Raw genomic sequence first — 23,046 nt, forward strand, 5'->3', positions numbered from 1 at the left:
AAACAGCTTGTAAACAATGTCATAGCATCACATTTACCTCAGGCAGTCATTCAGTGTCCACAGCTGTTAGTTCACTGGAGAAATCAACTATTTCGCTAAATAAATGCACTATATTAGCCTATATAATCATTATATTCTACTTAACCTGTTAGTGATGTCTTGTCTATGTTTAAATACATCTGTCATGAAAATGACAGCCTGTGTATAAATGATTATATTTCAACAACGAATTGGAGAAAAAAAAAAACGAATTAATGCAAAAACTGCCTTATATGAAGTTTAAATGTTTGCGTATTATGTTATTTGAGTGTTGATTATCATATCTAAAATAAAAAAAATTATATTTAAAAAAAGGGGCAGCCTAATGGTTAGAGAGTCGGACTTGTAACCGGAAGGTTGCGGGTTTGAGTCTCAGGTCCGGCAGGAATTGTCGGTGGGGGGAGTGAATAACCAGCGCCCTCCTCCACCCTCAATACCACGACTGAGGTGAGACCCTTGAGCAAGGCACCGAACCTCCAACTGCTCCCCGGGCGCCGCAGCAATATGGCTGCCCACTGCTCCGGGTGTGTGTTCACTACTGTGTGTGTGCACTTGGATGGGTTAAATGCAGAGCACATATTCCAAGTATGGGCCACCATACTTGGCCACACGTCACTAAAATACAATAAAATAAAATAAAAATGAATAGCAGCTGAATTTAGGCTAATAGTGTGGGCTCTGTTGTTAACCTTTAATAGTAAGGGCTCCCTATATAGTTTACAGCATTATCTTTAAAGGGTTAGTTCACCCAAAAATGAAAATTCTGTCATTAATAACACCCTCATGTCGTTCGACACCCGTCAGACCTCCGTTCATCTTCAGAACACAAATGAAGATATTTTAGTTGAAATCTGATGGCTCTGATAGGCCTCCATTGGCACAATGCACGGTTCACTCTCAAGACCCTTAAAAGGTACTAAAGACGTCGTTACAAAGTCCATCTCACTACAGTGGTTCTACAATAACTTTATGAATCGGCGATAATAGTTTTTGTGCGCAAAAAAAAACTAAATAACGACTTATATAGTGATGACGATTTCAAAACAAGGCATCATGAAGCTTCGAAGCGTTATGAATCAGCGAGTCGATTCAGCAGTTTGAATCGCCAAATTTCAGCAGTTCGAATCATGATTCGACTCACTGATTCATAACGCTTCGAAGCTTCATGAGGCCGTGTTTTGAAATCGTCATCACTATGTAAGTCGTTATTTAGGGTTTTTTTGCGCACAAAAACTATTATCGCCGATTCATAAAGTTATTGTAGAACCACTGTAGTGAGATGGACTTTGTAACGACGTCTTTAGTACCTTTTAAGGGTCTTGAGAGTGTAAAGTGCATTGTGCCAATGGAGGCCTTTCAGAGCCATCAGATTACAACTAAAATATCTTCATTTCTGTTCCGAAGATGAACGAAAGGTCTGACGGGTGTCGAACGACATGAGGGGAAGTCATTAATGACAGAATTTTCATTATTGGGTGAACTAACCCTTTAAGAATCTTTTAGTTATAATTTAATTAATTTAAGGACAATTTTTCAGTAAACCACTGTTTAATAAAAATAAATAAAAAGCAATTTTGTAAAACTGCTGTGCCGAACCTGTACCGAACCGTGACTTCAAAACCGAGGTACGTACCGAACCGTCAGTTTTGTGTACCGTTACACCCCTATTGATTACATATTTTGTAATAAGTGTTAAACAGATTCCTGTGGTGCTTGATGACATACGCATTCTTCAAATTTGGTGTGAAAGCAACAATGAGCAACAAATCTCATGATACTCTTTTTATTGCAGTATATATCGAAGAATGTCCCAGCAACTGAACGAGTAGTACGACACGGAACGGAGACATCAGGCAATTTCTCGGGCAGCCGAATGTCGTCACGATCTCACCACACCTCTACAGCTTCTCACGCTTCCAGTCACCGGTACTGACTTTCATTCCTCTGTCAATATATCCATATTTTGATCCTTGACATATATTCTCTGGCCATCTGTCTATTTATTTGTTCATTCACCAGCCCAACTAACAAAACCATTTACGTACATTTATATTTTATTTTTCTCATCCATTCCTTAAAATATATAAATTAATATATACACATGCAAACTTGTGGTCAAAAGTTATATTTTTGGAAGAAGTCTCTTCTTCTCACCAATTTATTTGATCAAAAACACAGTAAAAGCTGTAATATTGTGAAATATTATTGCAGTTTAAAATAACTGTTTTCTATTGTTATATATTTTATAATGAAATTTATTCCTGTGATCATTACTCCAGTCTTCAGTGTCACATGATTCTTCAGAAATCATTCTAATAGGCTGATTTGCTGCTCAAGAAGCATTTATTATTATGATCAATGTTGAAAACAGTTGTGCATATATTTATATCCCTTACATATACTTCTCTCACATATTTTGTACTCCCCTTTTTGCTGCCTCTCAGGCACGAGGAGCGCACATGGAGTATGGAGCGGACGGACAGCATACACTCGGACTGCCAGTCGGGGGCGCTCTCCTCCTCTGTTGGCACCAGTAAATGCAGCAGCCCGGCGTGTATGGAGGCTCGTGCCCGGCGTGCAGCATACTGTGGTTATCCTGAAACTACACAGTGCCCCCTACAGTACGGAGACTCTTATGACTCCCTGCGGGACTCGCCTCACAGTGACAGGTGAGCCATAGAAGAGCTGTAAAGTCACTCTGCATATTTGTTGTGAAATCAAAAGTATGCTGAGTGTCCAGTTGGTTCAATCACACAAGGAAGTGTGTAAGCTTTATTTTATCAGTCATTTGATATTTGGTGTTGAACCATAAGCAGATCTCGGATTATTTTCAGTGGCAGTAGCTTAACGGTTTGTAGCTAACTTTGTCATGTTCCTCATTTGTAGCAAAGCAACTACTACACTGTTTTTTTAAGGGTGTTTTCACACTTGGATCCTCTTTAAAAGAACCAAACTCAGACTCCTTTAAGTGGACCAAGAGGTGAACCAAGTGAAAAAGGACCCAGTTCTCTTCACACTCACACCGTCCCTGTACCTGAAAGAGGACTCGGATCCTTTTTTGGTCCACTTTAGTAGGAATGTGGTCTCAGACCCCTTTGTGTTCATACTGTTGCTTTTTGGATCTAGTCCAGTTCAGTGTTTGATGGCTGACCCTATGGCCTTCAACATTTGATCTCATTCACTTACATTGTTTATGCCTCAGTAACCAAGATATTTGTTTGTAAAGATATATATATATATATATATATATATATATATATATATATATATATATATATATATATATATATATATATATATATATATATATAATTTTTTTTTTTTTTTTTTTAATGACATTGCTACAAAGGCTGTTGAATTAAGTTATCTTTTTACAAAAAAATATATAATTTTTTTTGCAATACTACATATTTTTGCTCTAGCTATATCACACATCCACCTCTGTAAATAACATTTATTTTGATTTGTTTTCCTTGAATCATGTTTATTTTATTGCAGAAGGCAATGATAACATCAGCATACAAAAAATAAACAATAAAATAAAATAATAAAAAATATGCTAATTGCTTTAAAATGTCCAGGTAAAGTAGGTATGCCTAAAAACAGCATTCAAGTAAGAAATTGAATAATCCCATGAAAAAATAAAACTACATATTCTTCACTGTATGACGTATACTCCACTGATTCTTATATTAGGCTAATAATGCAGATATTTACATTCACTTAAAGGGTTACTTCAGTGATTTAGCATTAAGCTTTGTATCAGTAGAAACCCGGTAGTATATTCGAATTATGGTACTTTCCCCCCTCATGTCCCCCTGAGACGAGAGAATTATGCAGTTTATTTCTGGAAAAAATCCTCAGATGACGCAAATATCATCATTTTGCGTCATCGGAGGATTTTTGGCCAGAGGCTAGAGACTACAGCCAGTAGTAGGAGCTGTTCTGCATGTTATCAACCCGCCCACAGGGGAGGAATCTCACTCACAGAATGCAAATACGCACGGCCGCTCGGATCGGGCATTCACAACGGAGCTGTGTTTTTCAGTGTAGTCAAATCTTTTGATAATTTAAAATATAATAGGCCTTTGTTGACTAAATTCTAAATAAATGATTCTGGAGTTTAGTTTTGTAGAAAGTGATTTTTGTTTTGTTTTGTAGAAAGTGAATTGCTTTCTTTAAAGTGATTTTTTGTATAAATTGTATTTTAATTTTAATTATTTATTATTTAATTTTTTAGCATGAGACTACTTTCAAAAACATAAAAAATAGTATGAAAAATGTATAAAAATGCTCTTAGTAATTTTTGTCTTGTTTCTAGTCTAAATATTGAAACATTCTTAAATCAAGATGCATTTACTAGATAAGTACAATATATAATATATGTCCTGTTGCTCTCTGTCACACAGCTGAATTAAGCTAATTCATTATGCAGCTCATTATGTGGGCTATTATGTTCTTTTGTCCTCTCAGGTGATCTCCATCATTATTCGTTAGATATCACGCCTCCTCGCATACGGGCTTTGTGAAGAAAAACTGTCTTACAAATTCGAAATCAGTGTATTGTTTTATATGAATGAGTAGGCTCAATGATTCTCACATCAGTTTGAAGCAAAAACTCTAGGCAAATACAAACATTAGTCAAAAGACTTGTGGACACATATCTATTGTGTGTTTTGAGGCCTTAATTTTAAAACAAATTTTTTGTTTTCTCAAAAACCATGCATAAACATTTTTCTCTCAAAAATACAAGCATGTGCATACATGTTGCTCTCATATTATGGTAGCCCAGTTTGTGCTGAATACAGTGTAATTACACTTTTGCCATTAATGTGTTTATAAGCAACTGAAAAAAACACAAACGTCAGAGCATGTCAACTTCTAAAGGGCCCCAAAACAGCTCAGACGCCTAGGGGTTAAAGCCTTTACTGTCTAAAGTAGCTTTGGAAAGTCAGATTCATTTTCATGAATTGTTTTGTTTGGATGGTTCATGTAAACAAGCTGATTCAGTAAATTATCACTCACCCTCAAGTTGTTCCAAACCTTTATTCATTTCTTTATGAAACACAAAAGAAGATATTTTGAAGAATGTTGGTAGCATTCTTCAGAATATCTTCCTGTGTGTTCAACAGAAGAAAGAACTTCATGCAGGTTTAGGTGTAAATTTTCATTTTTGGAAGAATTTTCCCTTTAAAGGGGTGGTTCCGTGTTTTTTTTCTAGGCTTGGTTGTGTTTATGGGGTGCAGAATAACATGTCATAATACTTCTTTTTTTTTAAACGCCATTTTTTAAAAATATTTTGCCTTTATTCCACACCGCTGTCTCCACTGTCCTTTGAATGGCTCGTTTGCTTCCTGCTTCTGTGAAGCCCATCCCTCCGAAAAACGCAATGGTCTTAGATTGGTTAGATGGCCAAATGTAGTTTGTAGTTCTGCAACAGCTCTCTCTCTTTCATAATGACTGCGACGTGGCCTCGCCCACTTTGTTGCGTGTTCGCGGGGGCAGTGTTTATGTTAATAGCAAGGGTTTATGATGTCACCAACCCGGGTAGAAGCTTGTTGTAGTCCAAACCGGCCGTTTTTGTAGGCAATAAACTGCCATAACTTTAAAAGACAATATCTCCGTTTGCATTGAACTTTCAGCGCTGTAACTTTGCAGATACTGTTTATGCTCAAGCAGCAACATTACACACTAACTAAAGTTTAAAAAGTGACATCGCATGCAACCACCCCTTTAACACTTTTATTCAGCTGGAATGCATTAAATGGATCTACAAAAGTGACAGTAAATGCATTTATGACTCCAAAGATTTCTATTTCAAATAAATGCTGTTCATTTAAGTATAAAAGAATACTTGTTTTGTTTCCACAAAAATATGAAGCAGCACAACTGTTTGCAGAACTGATAACAATAATGTTTCTTGAGCAGCAAATCATCATATTAGATTGATTTCTGAAGGATCACGTGACACTGAAGACTGGAGTAATGATGCTGATATTCAGCTTTGCATCACAGGAATACATTTCATTTTTAAACAGTCCTTCCAGAAAAATGCTGCTTTTTTAGTCATTGTTGCGGGCAAAAATCCTTGATTATGCAGCACGTTTTCTTAAAAAATGCGATGGAAAATGCGGGACATTTATGCAATTTTGTGCAATAAAATTGTGGGAACTTGCAAAAACTGCGGTTTGATGAAAAAGAGAAAAAAAAGCACTACATCACAGAAAGTGCTGGGAATATTTAAGTTCTCATCTTGTTTTATTGAAGACCTTAACACATGGCTCAAATTTACAAAACATTGAGTCAAACAAGTTCTGTAGCTACAAAAGGAATATGCTACAACTTCTGAAAAAATTAAGAAAATAACTATTTTCTACAAAACAGTAGCTATACAAAACAGACATTTGAGTGCTTCCAATGCACAAAGTGCAATCTCTTAAAGGGTTAGTTCACCCAAAAATGAAAATTCTGTCATTAATCACTTCCCCTCATGTCGTTCGACACCCGTCAGACCTCCGTTCATCATCGGAACAGAAATGAAGATATTTTAGTTGAAATCTGATGGGTCTGAAAGGCCTCCATTGGCACAATGCACGGTTCACTCTCAAGACCCATAAAAGGCACTAAAGACGTCGTTACAAAGTCCATCTCACTACAGTGGTTCTACAATAACTTTATGAAGCCATGAGAATAGTTTTTGTGCTAAACCCTAAATAACGACTTATATAGTGATGACCGATTTCAAAAAACAGCATCATAAAGCTTCGAAGCGTTATGAATCAGCGAGGCGATTCATGATTCAGATCGCGTGTCAAACTGCTGAAATACGTGACTTTGGCGATCCAAACCGCTGAATCGACTCACTGATTCATAACGCTTCGAAGCTTCATGATGCTGTTTTTTGAAATCGGTCAACACACCGGGAAACTGCTTTGCGCGGTCTTTTGCTGTTATTTTTGTTGAAGAAGAAAATGCTTCATCATGGTTTCACCGATATCTATGGTTTCATCACAGGGTTTTCAGCTTTTCGATGAAGTTCACGTCAGGTAATTACGTCACTTCATAACGTTCCCATGGCAATCGGGGGAAATGGCGGCTCTTGTGTGAAGTAAACGAACATTTTTCAAATTTCTGCTAATATATATGACTTTTTTGCAACAAAAATGCAGGGATTATGAAAGCATGCTAGCCCCGCATATTTTACACGCGGAAATAGGCAATTTACACTGCGAAAGTGCGGCGTATTTGAAAAAATGCGCCCTCTGCATAAATATGCGGACTTTGGCTGATTATGCATTCAATCATGCGATCGCATAATCGCGTTTTTCCGGAGGGACTGTTTAAACACATTAATAATAATATTTCATAATATGGCAGTTTTTTAACTGTGTTTTTGATTCTTCGCAGGTACGTGTCTGCTCTGACCACGCCGGCGCGTCTGTCTCCGGTGGACTTTCACTCCTCACTGCCCCCGCAGGTGCCTACCTTTCAGATCACCACACCCAACGCCAGCCACGCCCTCTCCCTGCCGCCCGCCGCCTCGGCCGTGGCGATGGCGGCCTACTCGCCCGGCGACGGCCAGCCCCTCCTGCACCGCTACCGGCGGTCCCGGCGGCCGTACTACGCCGCCGACAGCACGGGCTCCCTCCCGTCCAGCCCGTACCGCTTCGTGGACGACGAGGATTACGAGACCACGCAGGAGTACATGTCCTCCCGGGAGCAGCAGAAGAGGAGCGGCAGCGGGCGGCGTTGGCGGAGGAGGTCGCGGTTCAACGGGCACGTGGCGCAGCAGGCGCCGGGCCCCAGGAACTACAGCTCTCAAAGCTGCCTCTCAGACAGCGAGTGGGAGGACGACGAGGTGGGCGACCTCGGCCACGGCGAGAGCACGCCGTTTCTCAGTATGCAGAACATGAACGCCACCGAACCGGCCACCATCTACCGACCCAACGACATGCGGACTTTCAGCCACACGGGACGCTCTGGCTCCCGTGGCACCGTGCAGGCCAACAAACTGTCGCAGTCGCGGTCCAGACCGGACAATGCACCCCTTTAAAAAAGAGCGCAACGAGAGCAAGGACTGGGCGTGAAAAACAAATGATATGCTATAGACCTGCACCTATGAGAAATATTTTTTATTTTATATAACAGACAGATATTCTAAACAAATGAAATATTTATTTTCATTTCAGCAAAAATTGTCTACTAGCTAGCAGCAAAGACTTTTTTTATAGGGGGAAAACTATTTATATGTAATTCCTTTTTTTGATTTACAGCATTATGAAGAAGAATTACGTGCCAATTTTTTCACGAGTTAGAAATAGAATAATATTGTGGTGCCTTTTGCTGTTTGCCGACGAGGGAGGTTCAGTTGACTTTTTGTAGCCTTTCTTAAGAACAGACTCTTGGGTTTTATAGACACGTTTTTTTTTTTCTTTGTTCGTTTGTTTCCGTTCGTTCAGGATCTCCCCATTTGAACTGTGATATTATTCAGACACCATGCAATATCAAGTCACTTCTGTGTAAGGTGTTTGTTTACATGAGTAGGATTCACACGCGCACATAACCCGACCTCGGATGCGGGTTCGTTCGTTCGCTCGCGACTTTGGTTTCTACGTTCCGTTTTCCTTTCTCTCAACTGGTCGTCGCATATTGTTTCCATGGAAACAGAGGTACGCAGGAGTTCACAGGGCATGACGCTGGGTCGCAGTATCGGCCCTGGTGTTCAGGGTTTTCAAAACGGTGGTCTGTACGTCCAATGAATGTGTTTACACTTCTGTCCGTGTGTGCGTGAGAGTATCGTTGAACCTCAGTGTATACGTACGCGTCTTTGTGTGCGCAGTTTCGTGCAAGAACACGTTCCGTTCGTGCGTTCGCGTTGTGTTCGTCTTCAGGTTAACGTTTCGAGCGCGTGAGTGTGTGTATATACGTATGCTTGTACTCTTTTTAGGATGTTGGCTTTGTCGAAAGGGAGCTCTGTTACGTCACCGGGTTAGCGCTAATGGGTTCAACCGGACCGACCCCTAGTGGTGACACGAGCTCATTGCACTGTAACCTTCCTTCCTTGTGTAGTCATTGGCCTGCGGAGGAACCAATCCAGCCTGATTCTAGCCTACACGGACCTACATCTCTCTCCCACACGTTCCCATTCCTATGCCAGCAGCTTTAAGCCGCACTGTGTCTCAGGACTTTTCATCGAAATCTGCATTACTCATAAAACAGATCCATTACTGCCCGTCGTGTCTGCGTCATGCTGGGAAGACTATGAGGAGCGATACGACCAGGTGTGTTTGTCTGCGAACGCTCCATGTTTTGCCGGCTTTGTTTCGTTTTGTTTTTCGGTGGGGTCGTTCCAAGTCCGTGCTGTATGCAAGTCGAAGCTATGCGTGTACGGCTACTAGACGTGCTACTCTAGGTGGTTGATAAAGCGTAAACCCCTCCTTCCAGAGCCCAGCAACCTACAACTACATTTGACGAGACAAACCCGCCACCCGCACACTTACACTTAGACACGCACACACACACACACACACACACACACGATCAAGATTCATTCTGTGTGCACACTGTCGTTTAAAGCACCACCCGTCTCACGGATTGATTTTCTTCCTGTCTTACTCTCTCTGTTTCTTCTGTTCTTCCTCTCTGCCTGTGAAGGCGTCCCTCCATCTGCATGTTCTAGTGGTTCAGATAGATGGGTGCATGGTAACCGCAGCAACTGAGTCGTATTCACACGGTGAAAGTGTAGTTTTCATTTGACATTCAGCAATAAATCCCCTTTTTTCATGTTCATTCTTGACTTGGAATATGCTAGAAATTTTTGCAAGTTTTCTCAAAAAATAGTACTTGTAAAAAAAATCTAATAAAATCAAACCACTTGTTCATATGGAAAAAAATAAATCTTAATTCCTACCATTTTAAAAAATGAAGTCATCGGGATGTATGTCTGGTTCTTTTCTCTTTTCTTTTTTTTTGCTGAACGATATGTGTCTTTATAATAACATATTTTGCCAAGGATGCAACCAAATGTTCAATTTTAGGGGGCTGAAGGTAAAATATTAAGGATTAGTTCACCCCAAAATGAAAATTTCCTGATAATTTACTCACCACCATCTCATCCAAGATGTCTTTCTTTCTTCAGTCGAAAAAAAAAATTATTAGTAATTTATTACGTCATCCTTAGCACGTCGCAGAGCGGCACAAGATGAGCAATTTAGGTTAAAAAGTATATTAAATGAAAAGTTTTTTTGGGAAATGGCTGATCGCTTCGCTAGATAAGACCCTATTCCTCATCTGGGATCACGCAGAGCCTCTGGAGCCCATCGAAGCGCTTTGAAACTGCATTGATTTGGATCTTCAGCATTTTGATTGCAATTGAAAACCATTATATGATGAAAAATCCTGGAATCTTTTCTTCAAAATATTTTCTTTTCGACTGAAGACAGAAACACATGAACATCTTGGGTGGCATTGGGGAAATTTTCATTTTATGGTGAACTAATCCTTTAACAATTGGCCATAGAAAAACCTATATTGAGCAACACCTCATTTTAATATCAGAGAGTGTGCGTCCTCTTTGGCGTCTGTGGTGGTTACAGGCCTGGATCATATCATGAGGAGCCGTTTGTTCCTTAATCTTTAGAGATAAAAGTGCTATGAATTCCTCAGCCCAAAAAGAGCAATGAAAATAATTTCCAAAAACATTGGAAGTCTGAACACATACACAGAGGAGATGTACACAAAGTTATTTCTGAGGAAAAGAAATAAGGTAACACTTTACAATAAGGTTTTATTAGTTAATGTATAAACTAACATGAACTAACCATGAGCAGTACATTTGTTACTATATTTGTTCATCTTTGTTAATAATAAAAATCCAGCTGTTCATGGTTTGTTCATTTCACAGTGTATTTACTAATGTTAACAAGATTTGAATAATGCATTAGTAAATGTTGAAATGAACATTAACAAAGATAAATAAATGCTTTATAAGTGCAGTTAATTATTAGTTCATGTTAACTAATGTAGTTAACTACTGTTAACTAATGAACCTTACTGTAAAATGTTACCATGTTTATATATATATATATATATATATATATATATATATATATATATATATATATATATATATATATATATATATATATATATATATATATATATATATATATATATATATATATATATATATATATATATATATAGCCTATACAACAAAGCAAGAGAGAAACTCAATGTTCTGTTACCAGGGTTTCTGCAGGTTTTATGAAGGTAAATGTAAGATTTTAAATTAAATTAAAGACCTTTTAAGACCAATTCAAGAAAATGTAAGGAATGAGATGAAGGGAGAAAAAGTCAATATGTTCTCTACACTGAAAAAAAAGTGTGTTGGATTTACATGATTTAATTGTGTACATCAGGTCCCACATGAATCAATTAAGTTAAACAAACATAATTTGTTCATGTAACCTCAACATCATAGAATGAATACATTTTAAGTGATTTAATTAAGTAGTCTCAAAGTGATTTTTATATGGCTCCATGATTCAGGCATTCATTTCATATATTCATTCATCCTCTTCAAATTCATACATTTTAATGTTACACATTTGATTTATAATACTACACTAGCTATAGTTGTCAAACTTTTAGATAGTAACAGCACACATTCTTGTGCTCTTTCAGCAAAGTCATTATGACATTAGGGGCCCTATTTTAACGATCTGAAACGCAAGTGTAAAAACGCGAAGCGCAAGTAACTTTGTGGGCGGGTCTCGGCGCTGTTGCTATTTTCCCGGCGGGATAAATGGCTCTTGCGCCCGGCGCAAATCTAAAATGGGTTGGTCTGAAGTAGCTTCATTATTCATAGGTGTGGTTTGGGCGTAACGTGAATAAACCAATCCGAGCGTCATCCAACATTCCCTTTAAAAGCAGGTGCGCAAGTTCCATTATGGATTGCTATTATTATGGCGTATTTACCAGGCGCACGCCAGGAGCGGTTCACAGCCGAGGAGACTGATGTTCTTGTAGAGCAGTGAAAGACAGAGAAGTGAAGTTGTAATGTTGTACATTATGGTAAAGGTGATTTCACAGTCTTTTTTTTTTCAGTCTTTCAGTTTTTTCAGTTTTTCAGTCGATTTTTGTTCCTGGTTCTTGACGGACAAACCAATTTGTCAGATGTCCTTATATACATATATGTCTTGCCACTATTGGGCAAACAGGTCTTATCCTTAATTATTACAATTAGCCTGAATCATTTGTAAGCTAGATTTATGCCTATTTTTTCACATCTTCGTGGCACACCACAATGATTTCCGTCATATGACGGATGAAGATGAAGATATCTCATGTGTTAATATTTTTTTAGTGTAACAATTTATGATTTGCAAAAATAACTGTTGCATCTGTGTAGATTACATGAGCAAAGTGTATGCGCGTTGTGCACGCTATACATTATGGTCAAGCATGCGCCCTTAAAATAGCATAATGAACAACGCGCAACGCGCCACTGACTTTAGACTAGGTTTTTTCTGGTCAGTGGCGCAATTGTTTAATGAAACAGCAAAATAGCACCAGGGATTGTTTGCGCCGGAACACGCCTCCTTTTTTGCGCTGAACCGCCCAGGGAGCGCAAGTGCATTCACTAGTTTAGCGGCGTGCTTCTGTGGAGGGAAAAGCGCGCTTTGCGCGGGTGCAAAATAGGAATGACACATGCGTCGGTGTACAAAGTCAATTGCGCTGGGTGCAAGATAGGGCCCTAGTTGTTTTAGTGTGCCTAAGCAAATCTCTTCTCCTCAATGGTAACCCTAATTGAAATTGTTCTAATAATTCCAACATAATTGAATATTAAACACAATCCAGTCTCCCCTTTCTCATCTTGCTCAAAAATACATCAAATAACCACATTTACTTGATTTAGCCATGTGCAAAGCATGCTGGGAACTAACAAGCCCCGCCCAGTTCCAGTTAATGCAACACAAATCATTCATGTAATCTCAACACAAACGGGTTAAGTAAACTTCAATTTGACTTATATTTAAGTGGATTGAACACAATCAAATTAAGTTAGGACAAAATGTATAGCAATTGTGTTGCTTTAGCTCATTTTAATTAAGGATTTTTTTTATTTAAGGGAGAAACACAATGTGTTGTATTGAAAACAGTTTGAAAATACCACTTCCAACAGATATCCATTATTAATTCATTCAAATTCACACTGCAAAAAAAGGGATGTGTATTTTTGTCTTGTTTTCCAGTGCAAATGTCAAAAGATTCTTAAATCAAGATGTATTGGCCGGATATACAAAATGACATAAAATATGAAGTCTTGTTTTATGTGAAGATAAGATCAGGTTTATGAGTTTATGCTTAACAAGAATAAATATCTGCCCTTTGGCTCAGAGAAATCAGCTCAATTCAAAGGGACGTTTTCATAACTCACTGACAGATTTGTTCTTGTTTTAAGCATAAACTAAACTCACTTAATGTTGTTAAATGTTTTAAGATATAATATAAAGTAAATGTATTTTGATTCAAATGTTGAAATATTTGTATTGGAAAACTAAAATTGAAAAAATACTGAGATATTAATTTTTGCAATGCATGCAACATTTATTGCCACTATTGAAGACCAGGCACGTGCAGAGGGGGGGGGGGCTTTGGGTGCTCGAGCCCCTGCCCTTTTTCAAAATGAATCAAAAGTGCCCCTCTCAGACAAATATCAATGATAATATCGTGGTCAATAAAACTAAATAAATGTGATTATTATAACATGACAATGCATACAATAGTAACGAAAGGCTCAAAAGTCGGACAATTTCTGTTGAGGCGTTGCCATAACGCGTTGCTATGGGTCGCGTGCGTTTTGATTGACAGCTGATTTTCCACTGTTCGGAAGCGGCTCTCGAGCCAAATATGGTCCTTTCAGAGAGTGTGTGGCCTCGCGGGAAAAAAGTAAACCAATATTTTTTTTTCATCCATAATCAGAGCTAATGTGTTGATTTAATTAAAAATCTATATATTAGCTATATATATTTTAATTACACAATTCACCAATGCCCGTTTGTCATGTATATACACCAACCAATCGTGATCTGGCAAAGCAAGTTCAAATTCCATTGGGTGATGTGAAACAGTAATTTTCTGTTCTTATTCATAAATCGGTTGAAAATTACATGGACAGACGAACTAACGTTTGTGGAACAATTTCCTGCGGTTTGTCTCATTTTATAAATTGCATCACTGACAAAATGGATTTTAACTGACAACAAACAAATCCCTGCACAAAACCACAGCAGCAAAAGTCGCATTAATGGTAAGTAGTGTTAAATTCACTTGTATTTATGTATATTGATACACCGCTTACTATTTCATGACACTATCAAAGTTAACAAAACCCAAGTTTCCTACAGGCCTATTATGTGAAGTGTAAGCTGGCAAAATGGTTACATGAAAGGACTTTATTATATTACCATTTTTTAATATTATGCAGCATTATGAAAGAAGTCTCTTATGTTCATCAAGCCTGCATTTATTTGATAAAAAACAGCAATATTGCGAAATATATTAAAATAATGGTTTTCATTTTAAAATAATTTAAAATATAATTTATTCCTGTGATCACAGCTGGATTTTCAGCATCATTACTCCACTCTTCAGTGTCACATGATCATTCAGGAATCATTCTAATATGAGGATTTAATGTCAATGATGGAAACTGTGATACTCTTTTCAAGATTCTCTGATTAATAAAAAGTTAAAAAGAATACAATGTAATAATATTTCACAATATTAGGCTACTGTTTTTTCTGTATTTTTGATTAAATAAATGCAGGCTTGATGAGCATAAGGATATATATACATACATATATATACATACATACATACATACATGCATACATACATATATATATATAATGTGTATTAGATTAGATTCAACTGTATTGTCATTACACAAGTACAGGTACAAGGCAACGAAATGCAGTAAGAGGCTGGTTCGCACGAACAGGGACGAACAGGGTATATATATATATATATATATATATATATATATATATATATATATATATATATATATATATATATATATATATATATATATATATATATATATATATATATATATATATATATATATATATATATATATATTTACATATTGCCCCTTTTTTACATTTGAGCCCCTGCCCCTGACGAACTCTCTGCACGGCCCTGTTGAAGACTCTCTGCTCTGATTTAAGTCTTAATGTATTTAAGGGTGAATGAGCCATTTTAAGAGCTTTTTAAGACCCACAGAAACCCGGACTGGCCCTCACTCAACCAGCTCAACTTGTTCGATTAAGACTCGAGGATTTGTTCTTTTTTGTGGTCATATATTCGTCAAAAATATGCTTGGTATGGAGCACATTCATCAACAAGCAGCCTGAAGACAACTAGTATGTGGGGTGAGTTTCCTGAACAGAAGCTGAGTGTTTTACCCGTGACTGATTCATTATAGATGAGCTCAAACTAAAATATTATCGTCACACTGATAAATTCTGAATTCTAGATTCTAATCAACATCAATGATAAAGCTGATATTGTTTTGTAATGCAGAAATCATCTGATCTGTGGGACAATAGGCCTACATACAATGGTGGCAACTCGCCACACTGGTCAAACAACATCGACTGCTGCCTTCACGTGCTCTCGGAATTATCATAATATACGAGTTTACTAGGTAAACATTGCACATGAACGCCCTCACATTTTGAAACTTGAATGCAATGCGCTCGTAATCACGACTTCAGAAGTCGGAATCATCAAATTTCCGATAGCACGTGAAGGCAGCATAAGCTTTTGAGGTCAAAACTATTAGATTACCTAGATATGTATTAGAAATTTCACGTTGTCCGTTTCCACTTAAAACTTTAAGGTTTGTGTCGCTTTAGACTTTTAAAAAATAAGATAAATATTTTCTAGAGTGAAAAGTGTGACAACTAGCCCCTTTAAACTCTCATCTTTTACCGCAAATGAGTATCGTGGGCGCGGCCTCACACACACACACACACACACACACACCTGTGATCACTTCACGCGCTTCGCAGTGCACGAGACACAGGGGAATTTGCCTTTTTTCTTGGTTTGTTTTGTAATTTGACGTTTTCGCTTGTTTCATATAAAATCATTTTCTTTTATCGTCCGCATACATTATTTATTTATAGTTTTATTGTGGAAATTCATCATCAAAAACATAAGAAGAAAAACGTGGTAAGTCTAAAGTCTAATTATTAGTAGTTGAAGTAGGCTAATAGTTGCTGTATTGTCGTTGTTGGACCATAAAATAATCACAAATAGAGAAATAAAAACGATCTTCTGTTTTTTTGTGCTTTTATTGAGCAAGACAAGTGGGAAATCACCTGAAAACTGCAGTCTGAGTTTTTTAGTTTTAAATTAAAATGTTTATTTTTAATACATTTTAATAAAATAAACATATAATGATGATGCATTAAAATAGAATTAATTTACACTTTATTATAAATAATTTATGCTGTACAATTTTACTTACAATTAATTTTTATGATTTACCATGATGATCATAGTTTCAGTCAAATGACCATATCCTCCTGGGACCCAGGAATAGACTTTTGTCCTCTGTAGTGGACATTATATTTTAGTGAATTTCTCTGACATGTCACAGTTTTAAGTCTGGATGTCCTGTAAAGAGCACATCCGGGGCTTTGCAGAGATGCCAAATGTTTGGAGGTTTCACCAGGACACCTAAATTCTTGGTCTTTAAAAACGGCTGACAATAATGTTTAGCATTCTTATAGAAATATGATAATATTTTGTAATTATAATTTAAATCGGATTCATTTTCAAATTGTTTGTTATAAATCAACATCTCAGGAACATGCTATGGGGTTTCTAATGAAAATATGACTTTCTGTAACAAAACAGGGCATTGATTTCATAAATGTCCACTGTAGAGGACCCAAGACTTAAATCATGTTTATCAGGAATTTTGGAGACTCAGCAAGTGATTAAAGAAATTACACATCAATATTCCTATGAAATATTCAATATTATTATGAAAATGTTGCCAATTATTCCTCCCATTATTCATCACATGTTGCACCAAGAACACATTAATATGTAAATTAGATGCAGTGTATAGATACATTGTATTGGATGGGAAAATCCAAGTATGGCCATTTTACCCACATATTGCATAAAGTAAAAGGGTATAGGCTATCAATGCATTTCGTTATATCTTTCATAACATCAGAATCATCTTTAAACAAAGTTTGTTTAAAAAACATCCTGAAACCTAAAAATTGATTAGTGAATGAAAAATAAATCCCATTGTTTTTGCCTATACATGCAATTTCATGTCATTTTATTTTTTAAACAACTGAGTCCTGGTGTCAACTACAGAGGACATATCATAACATATGAATAAAATGTCATTTTTCAAAAATGTTTTTTTCCGATTTGTTTCTTATGCTCTAAACCAGGGGTGTCCAATCCTTATCCAGGAGGGCCACTGTCCTGCAGAGTTTAGCTCCAACCCCAATTAAACACACCTGAACCAGCTAATCAAGGTCTTATTAGGCATACTAGAAACTTCCAGACAGGTGTGTTGAGGCAAGTTGGAGCTAAACTCTTCAGGATAGTGGCCCTCCAGGACCGACTTTGGACACCCCTGCTCTAAACAATGTAATGACATGAAAAAATACTAAATTCAAAAAACTTTTTTTTCTGGGTCCCAGGAGGATATTTACTAAAGTAATTGTTTCTACAACCAGTGACGGTGCCAGGATAGGGATTGCCAGGCAGTTGCCTTGCCAGCAACATAGGGTGGCACAGAAATTTGTTCAGCTACAAAGTACTGGACTGTGCCTACAACACAACTAAATTCAATGAATATGTACTTTATTGTAATTGAGATGGTGGTGGAATAGATCAAGTACTGAGTGACCATTTTTGTCTTATTCCTCACCCCCAGGCATATTAAAGGTCCTGTTCTTCGTGATCCCATTTTTCAAACTTTAGTTAGTGTGTAATGTTGCGGTTAGAGCATATATAATACCTGTAAAATTATAAAGCTCAAAGTTCAATGCCAAGCGAGATATTTTATTTAACAGAAGTTCCCTTTCAAAGCCTACAGCGAACGGCTGGTTAGGACTACATCCTGGTATTTCCTGCTTTAATTACGTCAGTAGAGCAGTTTGTCGACTAACCTCCGCCCACAAGAGTACGCGAAAAAGGGGGCGTGGTCTTGTTGCTCCCGCGTGGAGAATAGGAAGTGTTGCGTTCGGTTGCGTTTGTATAGTTTGTTTGTCGCCATGTCGTCGAGACGCTGTTATTTTCATCCCGGAGTCAAGTCACCTTTGTTTGGCTTTCCCAGGGACGCTGTACTTAGAGATCATTGAGCGCATGCATCCCCGTTATGGTGAGAGGCGTGACCTCTCCGGTAACGTGCGCTCTGCGTGCGCTAAGCTGCTGTCCAATCACAACACGGGAACCGCTGGCACAATCAGAACTCGTTACGTATTTCTGAAGGAGGGACTTCATAGAACAGGGAAATCTTTCAAGCCGTTTTGAGGACAGTGAAAACAGCGGTATACAGATAAGTAAATTGTGTGAAAAATACTGTGTTTTTTTACACGCGAAACATGAACACATGTTATATTGCACACTGTAAACACAATCAAAGCTTCAAAAAAACACGAAAAACGGGACCTTTAAGAGAAAAGACGCTCACATTGGAACTAAAGTTCAATTGGTTCTTCAAACTCCCAAAAAGCTTATCCATGGGTATTTTTTGTCGATTTTTGTTAAAGTCTGAATAATCTCTTGTGGTAAATAATACTAGTGACACCTGTGTTGACAGTAAATGATTGAGATAAAATAATACAATTTCACTTTTAATTTTCCTTTCCTCAGTATATGGCTTCATGTCTGTGTCGATACCGCTGGCGGTTCCTGTTCTTCTGTTGGCCGTGCATACTGCTGCTCCCAATCTACATCTATGTGTCGCTTTCTCTGACCTATGTCATGAAACATGGTACTCATCCTGTGCTGCCGATACACTTTATTGCCAGTGGTATCAAACTGTCCAGAGATCTGGCTCCCCATCCTGAGGAATCCTTCTGGAGGAACGAGCTTAACAGTGGAGCAATATGGAACATCATCCAGTATATGACGGATTCCCAGCAAAACCCCATCCTAAATCCTCGTCATCTGGCTGCAAACCCACCTGGTGTTTCTAACAAAACAAAAAGGAGAAGAAGTAGGAATGGATGCTCTCCGGATTACGAGATTAACCAAATTATGCCAGATTTCTTAACTCTACCAAAGCAGATGAAGGATTTTGTGACCTCCATGCACTGTCGAGATTATCCGCTGATCATAGATCCTTTAGATGTTTGTGATCGTGGACCACTAGCGAAGAGTCGGGCACCAACGTTGCTCCTGGCCATCAAAACTCAGACCGCGGATTTTGTGAACAGAGAAGCGATAAGAGAAACTTGGGGGCGTTCGGGAAGGATTAAAAGCAGAGGTGGGCGGCAAAGGCTTGTTCGCAGGGTCTTTCTTCTGGGGAAGTCCAAAGACTTGCGTATTGAAGAGAAATTGCAATTGGAGAGCGATAAATACGGTGACATCCTCCAATGGGAATTCATAGACACGTTTTTTAACCTCACTCTGAAGGATGTGCTGTTCTGGGACTGGTTCTCAAGGCGATGCCCACATGCCCGTTTCATTTTTAAAGGTGATGATGATGTCTTTGTGAGGACGCCTGCTCTCCTAGACTATCTGCCGGCCAAGGAGACAAACGGAAGCTTCTCAAATGGATCCAGGCAGCCAAATAAAATGGAGACGTTTGTTTTGGGGGACGTGATACACCGTGCAATGCCTATACGCTCTAATGGGACTAAGTACTACATCCCGCAGAGCTTCTTTAAAGGGGTGTACCCATCATACCCTGGTGGAGGGGGGGTGGTTTACTCTAGTTCTCTGGCCCATAGGCTTTTGGAGGTGTCGCAAAGGGTGCATCTGTTCCCCATTGACGATGTCTACCTGGGCATGTGTCTTCAGAGACTGGGAGTGTATCCTATCCACCACCCTGCCTTCCTCACCTTCGACTTCCCCAAAGATAAGATCAAGGAGCCCTGTGCATATCACACCATCCTCTTGGTGCACAAGCGTAGCCCAGCTGAGATGTTCCAACTTTGGACAGAAACGTCAACGCCTAGTTCTGAATGTAGAAATGCAAAGCTGAGAGTCTAAACTAGTTGAGTTCAGATGACAGAAGCCAGTTCTCAACAGGTTTTTTTTTTTTTAGGTAAAGCTAGTATTAATTTTTACCCAACACTTGAAAACTGATGGTGTGCAATACATGGTCTTTTGTATGAACTCTTGAAATCTTTAATTTAAATTGCGATGAAACCGACGTAGCGGCATATATTTTCTATATTCAGGAGTCTGCATTTAATTGGAAGATCAAGTTTTTGCTGAATGATATGTCTCTTTATAATAACTTATTCTCAGGGGAACAACATTCTTGACTGACAGAACTTTTTAAGGAGTTGCACCATGGATGCAACCAAATGTTTCATTTTAGAGGGGAAGAAAAGGATAGTAAAGAACAGGGCAGATCCCTGGCTGGGGGCTCACTGACAGTGGCCCGGGTGCAGGAATTACTTGTCAGGCCAGTTGTGGACAACAGGCTCTTCTGGGGCCGACCACTCCCAGCCAATCTATTTTGTTTAGGACACAGTTTCGGCGTCCAGACCAGGCTTAATATCACCTGGCTCCTTGGGCGGCAGGCGTCAGAGTCCTCCATGGAGTTCGACCACTCCTCTGCATCAGAAGCTGTCATTGGCATATTCCTACTCAGAACCCCCAAAAGAGACCAAACCGCTCGCATCTGAAGAGGGCACTGGTCTTCGCAGGAGAAGAGCACCAGGGAATCCCCTTGATATAGGGAGGGTGAAGCACGCATGATCTGGGCCGGCGTGAGCTCACTTAGACCTGTCTGCTCAGCCCCACGACTCTGCTGTTTTTTCCTCTCAGACTCCTGAGAAGAAGAGAAGGGTGGAGTATGAGGGGCAGAGCCGCTTTCTTTAGAGACTCATGCCCTCATATTGAGAGCAGTCTATCTTGTTGAACTTGGCCTCACCATGGCAATCGACACAGTGAGCAAACAGGTGCTGGGGACTTAGGCCCAATCCCAAATCTATTTTATACCCCTTCGCCTTCCCCTACCCCTACCCCTACCTGTTCCCCTTGCCCCTTGAAACAGAGTGCCAAGGCGTAGGGGTGAAAATATTCCCCCAAGAAATGGGACACCACTACTATACCATTACACGTCATCATACCCCGTTTCTTTCATTAGTGTCCTGTGACATTTAATCAGTATGAACAGCAATGAAGTGCGTAGGCTATATCAGGCGCGAGCACGTTTAACAAAATACTCACTCCCAACAGAGTTTTGCGCTGTATTTGGACTTAAAGGGTTAGTTCACCCAAAAATGAAAATTCTGTCATAAATGACTTGCCCTCATGTCGTTCGACACCCGTAAGACCTCCGTTCATCTTCGGAACACAAATGAAGATATTTTAGTTGAAATCTGATGGCTCTGAAAGGCCTCCATTGGCACAATGCACGGTTCACTCTCAAGACCCTTAAAAGGTACTAAAGACGTCGTTACAAAGTCCATGTCACTACAGTGGTTCTACAATAAATTTATGGAGTGACGAGAATAGTTTTTGTGCGCAAAAAAACCCTAAATAACGACTTATATAGTGATGACGATTTCAAAACACGGCATCATGAAGCTTCGAAGCGTTATGAATCAGTGAGTCGATTCAGCAGTTTGGATCGCCAAATTACAGCAGTTTGGCGATTTGACACGCGATTCGAATCATGATTCGACTCACTGATTCATAACGCTTCGAAGCTTCATGATGCCGTGTTTTGAAATGTGTTTTGGGTCTAACTAGGGCCTTGTAAGACACTGATTAGCTGGCTCTGGTGTGTTTGTTTGGGGTTGGAGCTAAACTCTGCAGGACAGTGGCCCTCCGGGACCGAGTTTGGAGATCTCTGATATAGAACATACAAGACTAGTGAAGCCGCTTTTCCATCGGGCCAAACTGTTCTCTTTGTTTATTAACCGTTCCTTTCCGTGCTGATCCGAGCCGGCCGGTACGGATATGGTTTCGTTACCTACTGTTTTGCTGCGATAATGTTCATACGTTATACGTCAAGTCAGTCGTTGGCTTGGTAACGCAAGAGTTTACAGATGATATGTGACGTAAATATCGACTGCGTTAAGAAGGATGACCAGATATATATTTTTTTAACTATTATTGATGTGTTCACATCACTCAAATAGTGCATTTAGCAAGCTACGGAGAAACTGGCAGCCAGGCGACACACAAGTGATCGATCCCGAGTGGCAACATACACACATTCTAGCAGCACGGTAATCGGTGGAGGGACGCTCCTCATACCCCTTCATTCAAAGTGTGGTCCTGAAAAATCTTCATTTGAAGGGCTATCTGGCCCTTCCCATTACCCCTACCACTCCAGCCAAAAGAGAATCGAGACACCCCTACCCCTTCACGTGAACACACAAAACGAAGGAGTAGGGGAAAGGGAAGGGCTAAGGGGTAGAAATGGGATTGGGCCTAAGTGAGCTCACACCGACCCAGATCCTGCATGCTTCACTCTCCCTACAGCGAGGGGATTCCCCGGTGCTCTTCTCCCACGAAGAGTGCTCATCCAAGTGGTGCAGAGAAGCCCTGCATGCGTCACAAGTGTGTGCCTCAACTTGTGGCGTGGCATTTTGCAACAAACGCCACTGGAATAAGCTCTTTTAGACGTGAAATTTGCTCAATCATTTTCGCCAGACGACAGCAGGGGAGAAGCGTATTCTCTTCTTCTTCTTCAGAGTCAAGCAAGGATGATCTTCGTGCTTGAAAGATAAAGATTCTGATGAAATGCCATTCAGCGATGACTTA

At 39.2% G+C, this 23,046-nt stretch overlaps 2 protein-coding genes across 2 annotated transcripts in view; both read left to right on the plus strand.

Moving 5' to 3' along the window:
- nrg2b (neuregulin 2b) overlaps positions 1-9,968 on the plus strand; it is a gene marked incomplete at its 5' end in the record, with an annotated part of 134,634 nt that extends 124,666 nt beyond the window's left edge. The window contains 3 exons of the mRNA XM_079839277.1: positions 1,832-1,965; positions 2,484-2,708; positions 7,447-9,968. Coding sequence (XP_079695403.1) covers positions 1,832-1,965; positions 2,484-2,708; positions 7,447-8,092 — 1,005 coding nt within the window. The 3' untranslated portion in view covers positions 8,093-9,968. The remainder of the gene's footprint in view (positions 1-1,831; positions 1,966-2,483; positions 2,709-7,446) is intronic.
- A 9,001-nt stretch (positions 9,969-18,969) lies between these two features.
- Positions 18,970-20,310, plus strand: LOC307139665 (N-acetyllactosaminide beta-1,3-N-acetylglucosaminyltransferase 2; the record flags this gene model as incomplete). Its single annotated transcript, XM_079838717.1, has 1 exon — positions 18,970-20,310. The coding sequence occupies one exon, from the start codon at positions 18,970-18,972 to the stop codon at positions 20,308-20,310; it is 1,341 nt and encodes a 446-aa protein (XP_079694843.1).
- Between the last annotated feature and the right edge of the window lie 2,736 nt (positions 20,311-23,046).

Source organism: Gobio gobio (assembly GCF_949357685.1).
Source record: "Gobio gobio genome assembly, chromosome: 16".
In the NCBI taxonomy this organism is placed as follows: Eukaryota; Metazoa; Chordata; class Actinopteri; order Cypriniformes; family Gobionidae; genus Gobio; species Gobio gobio.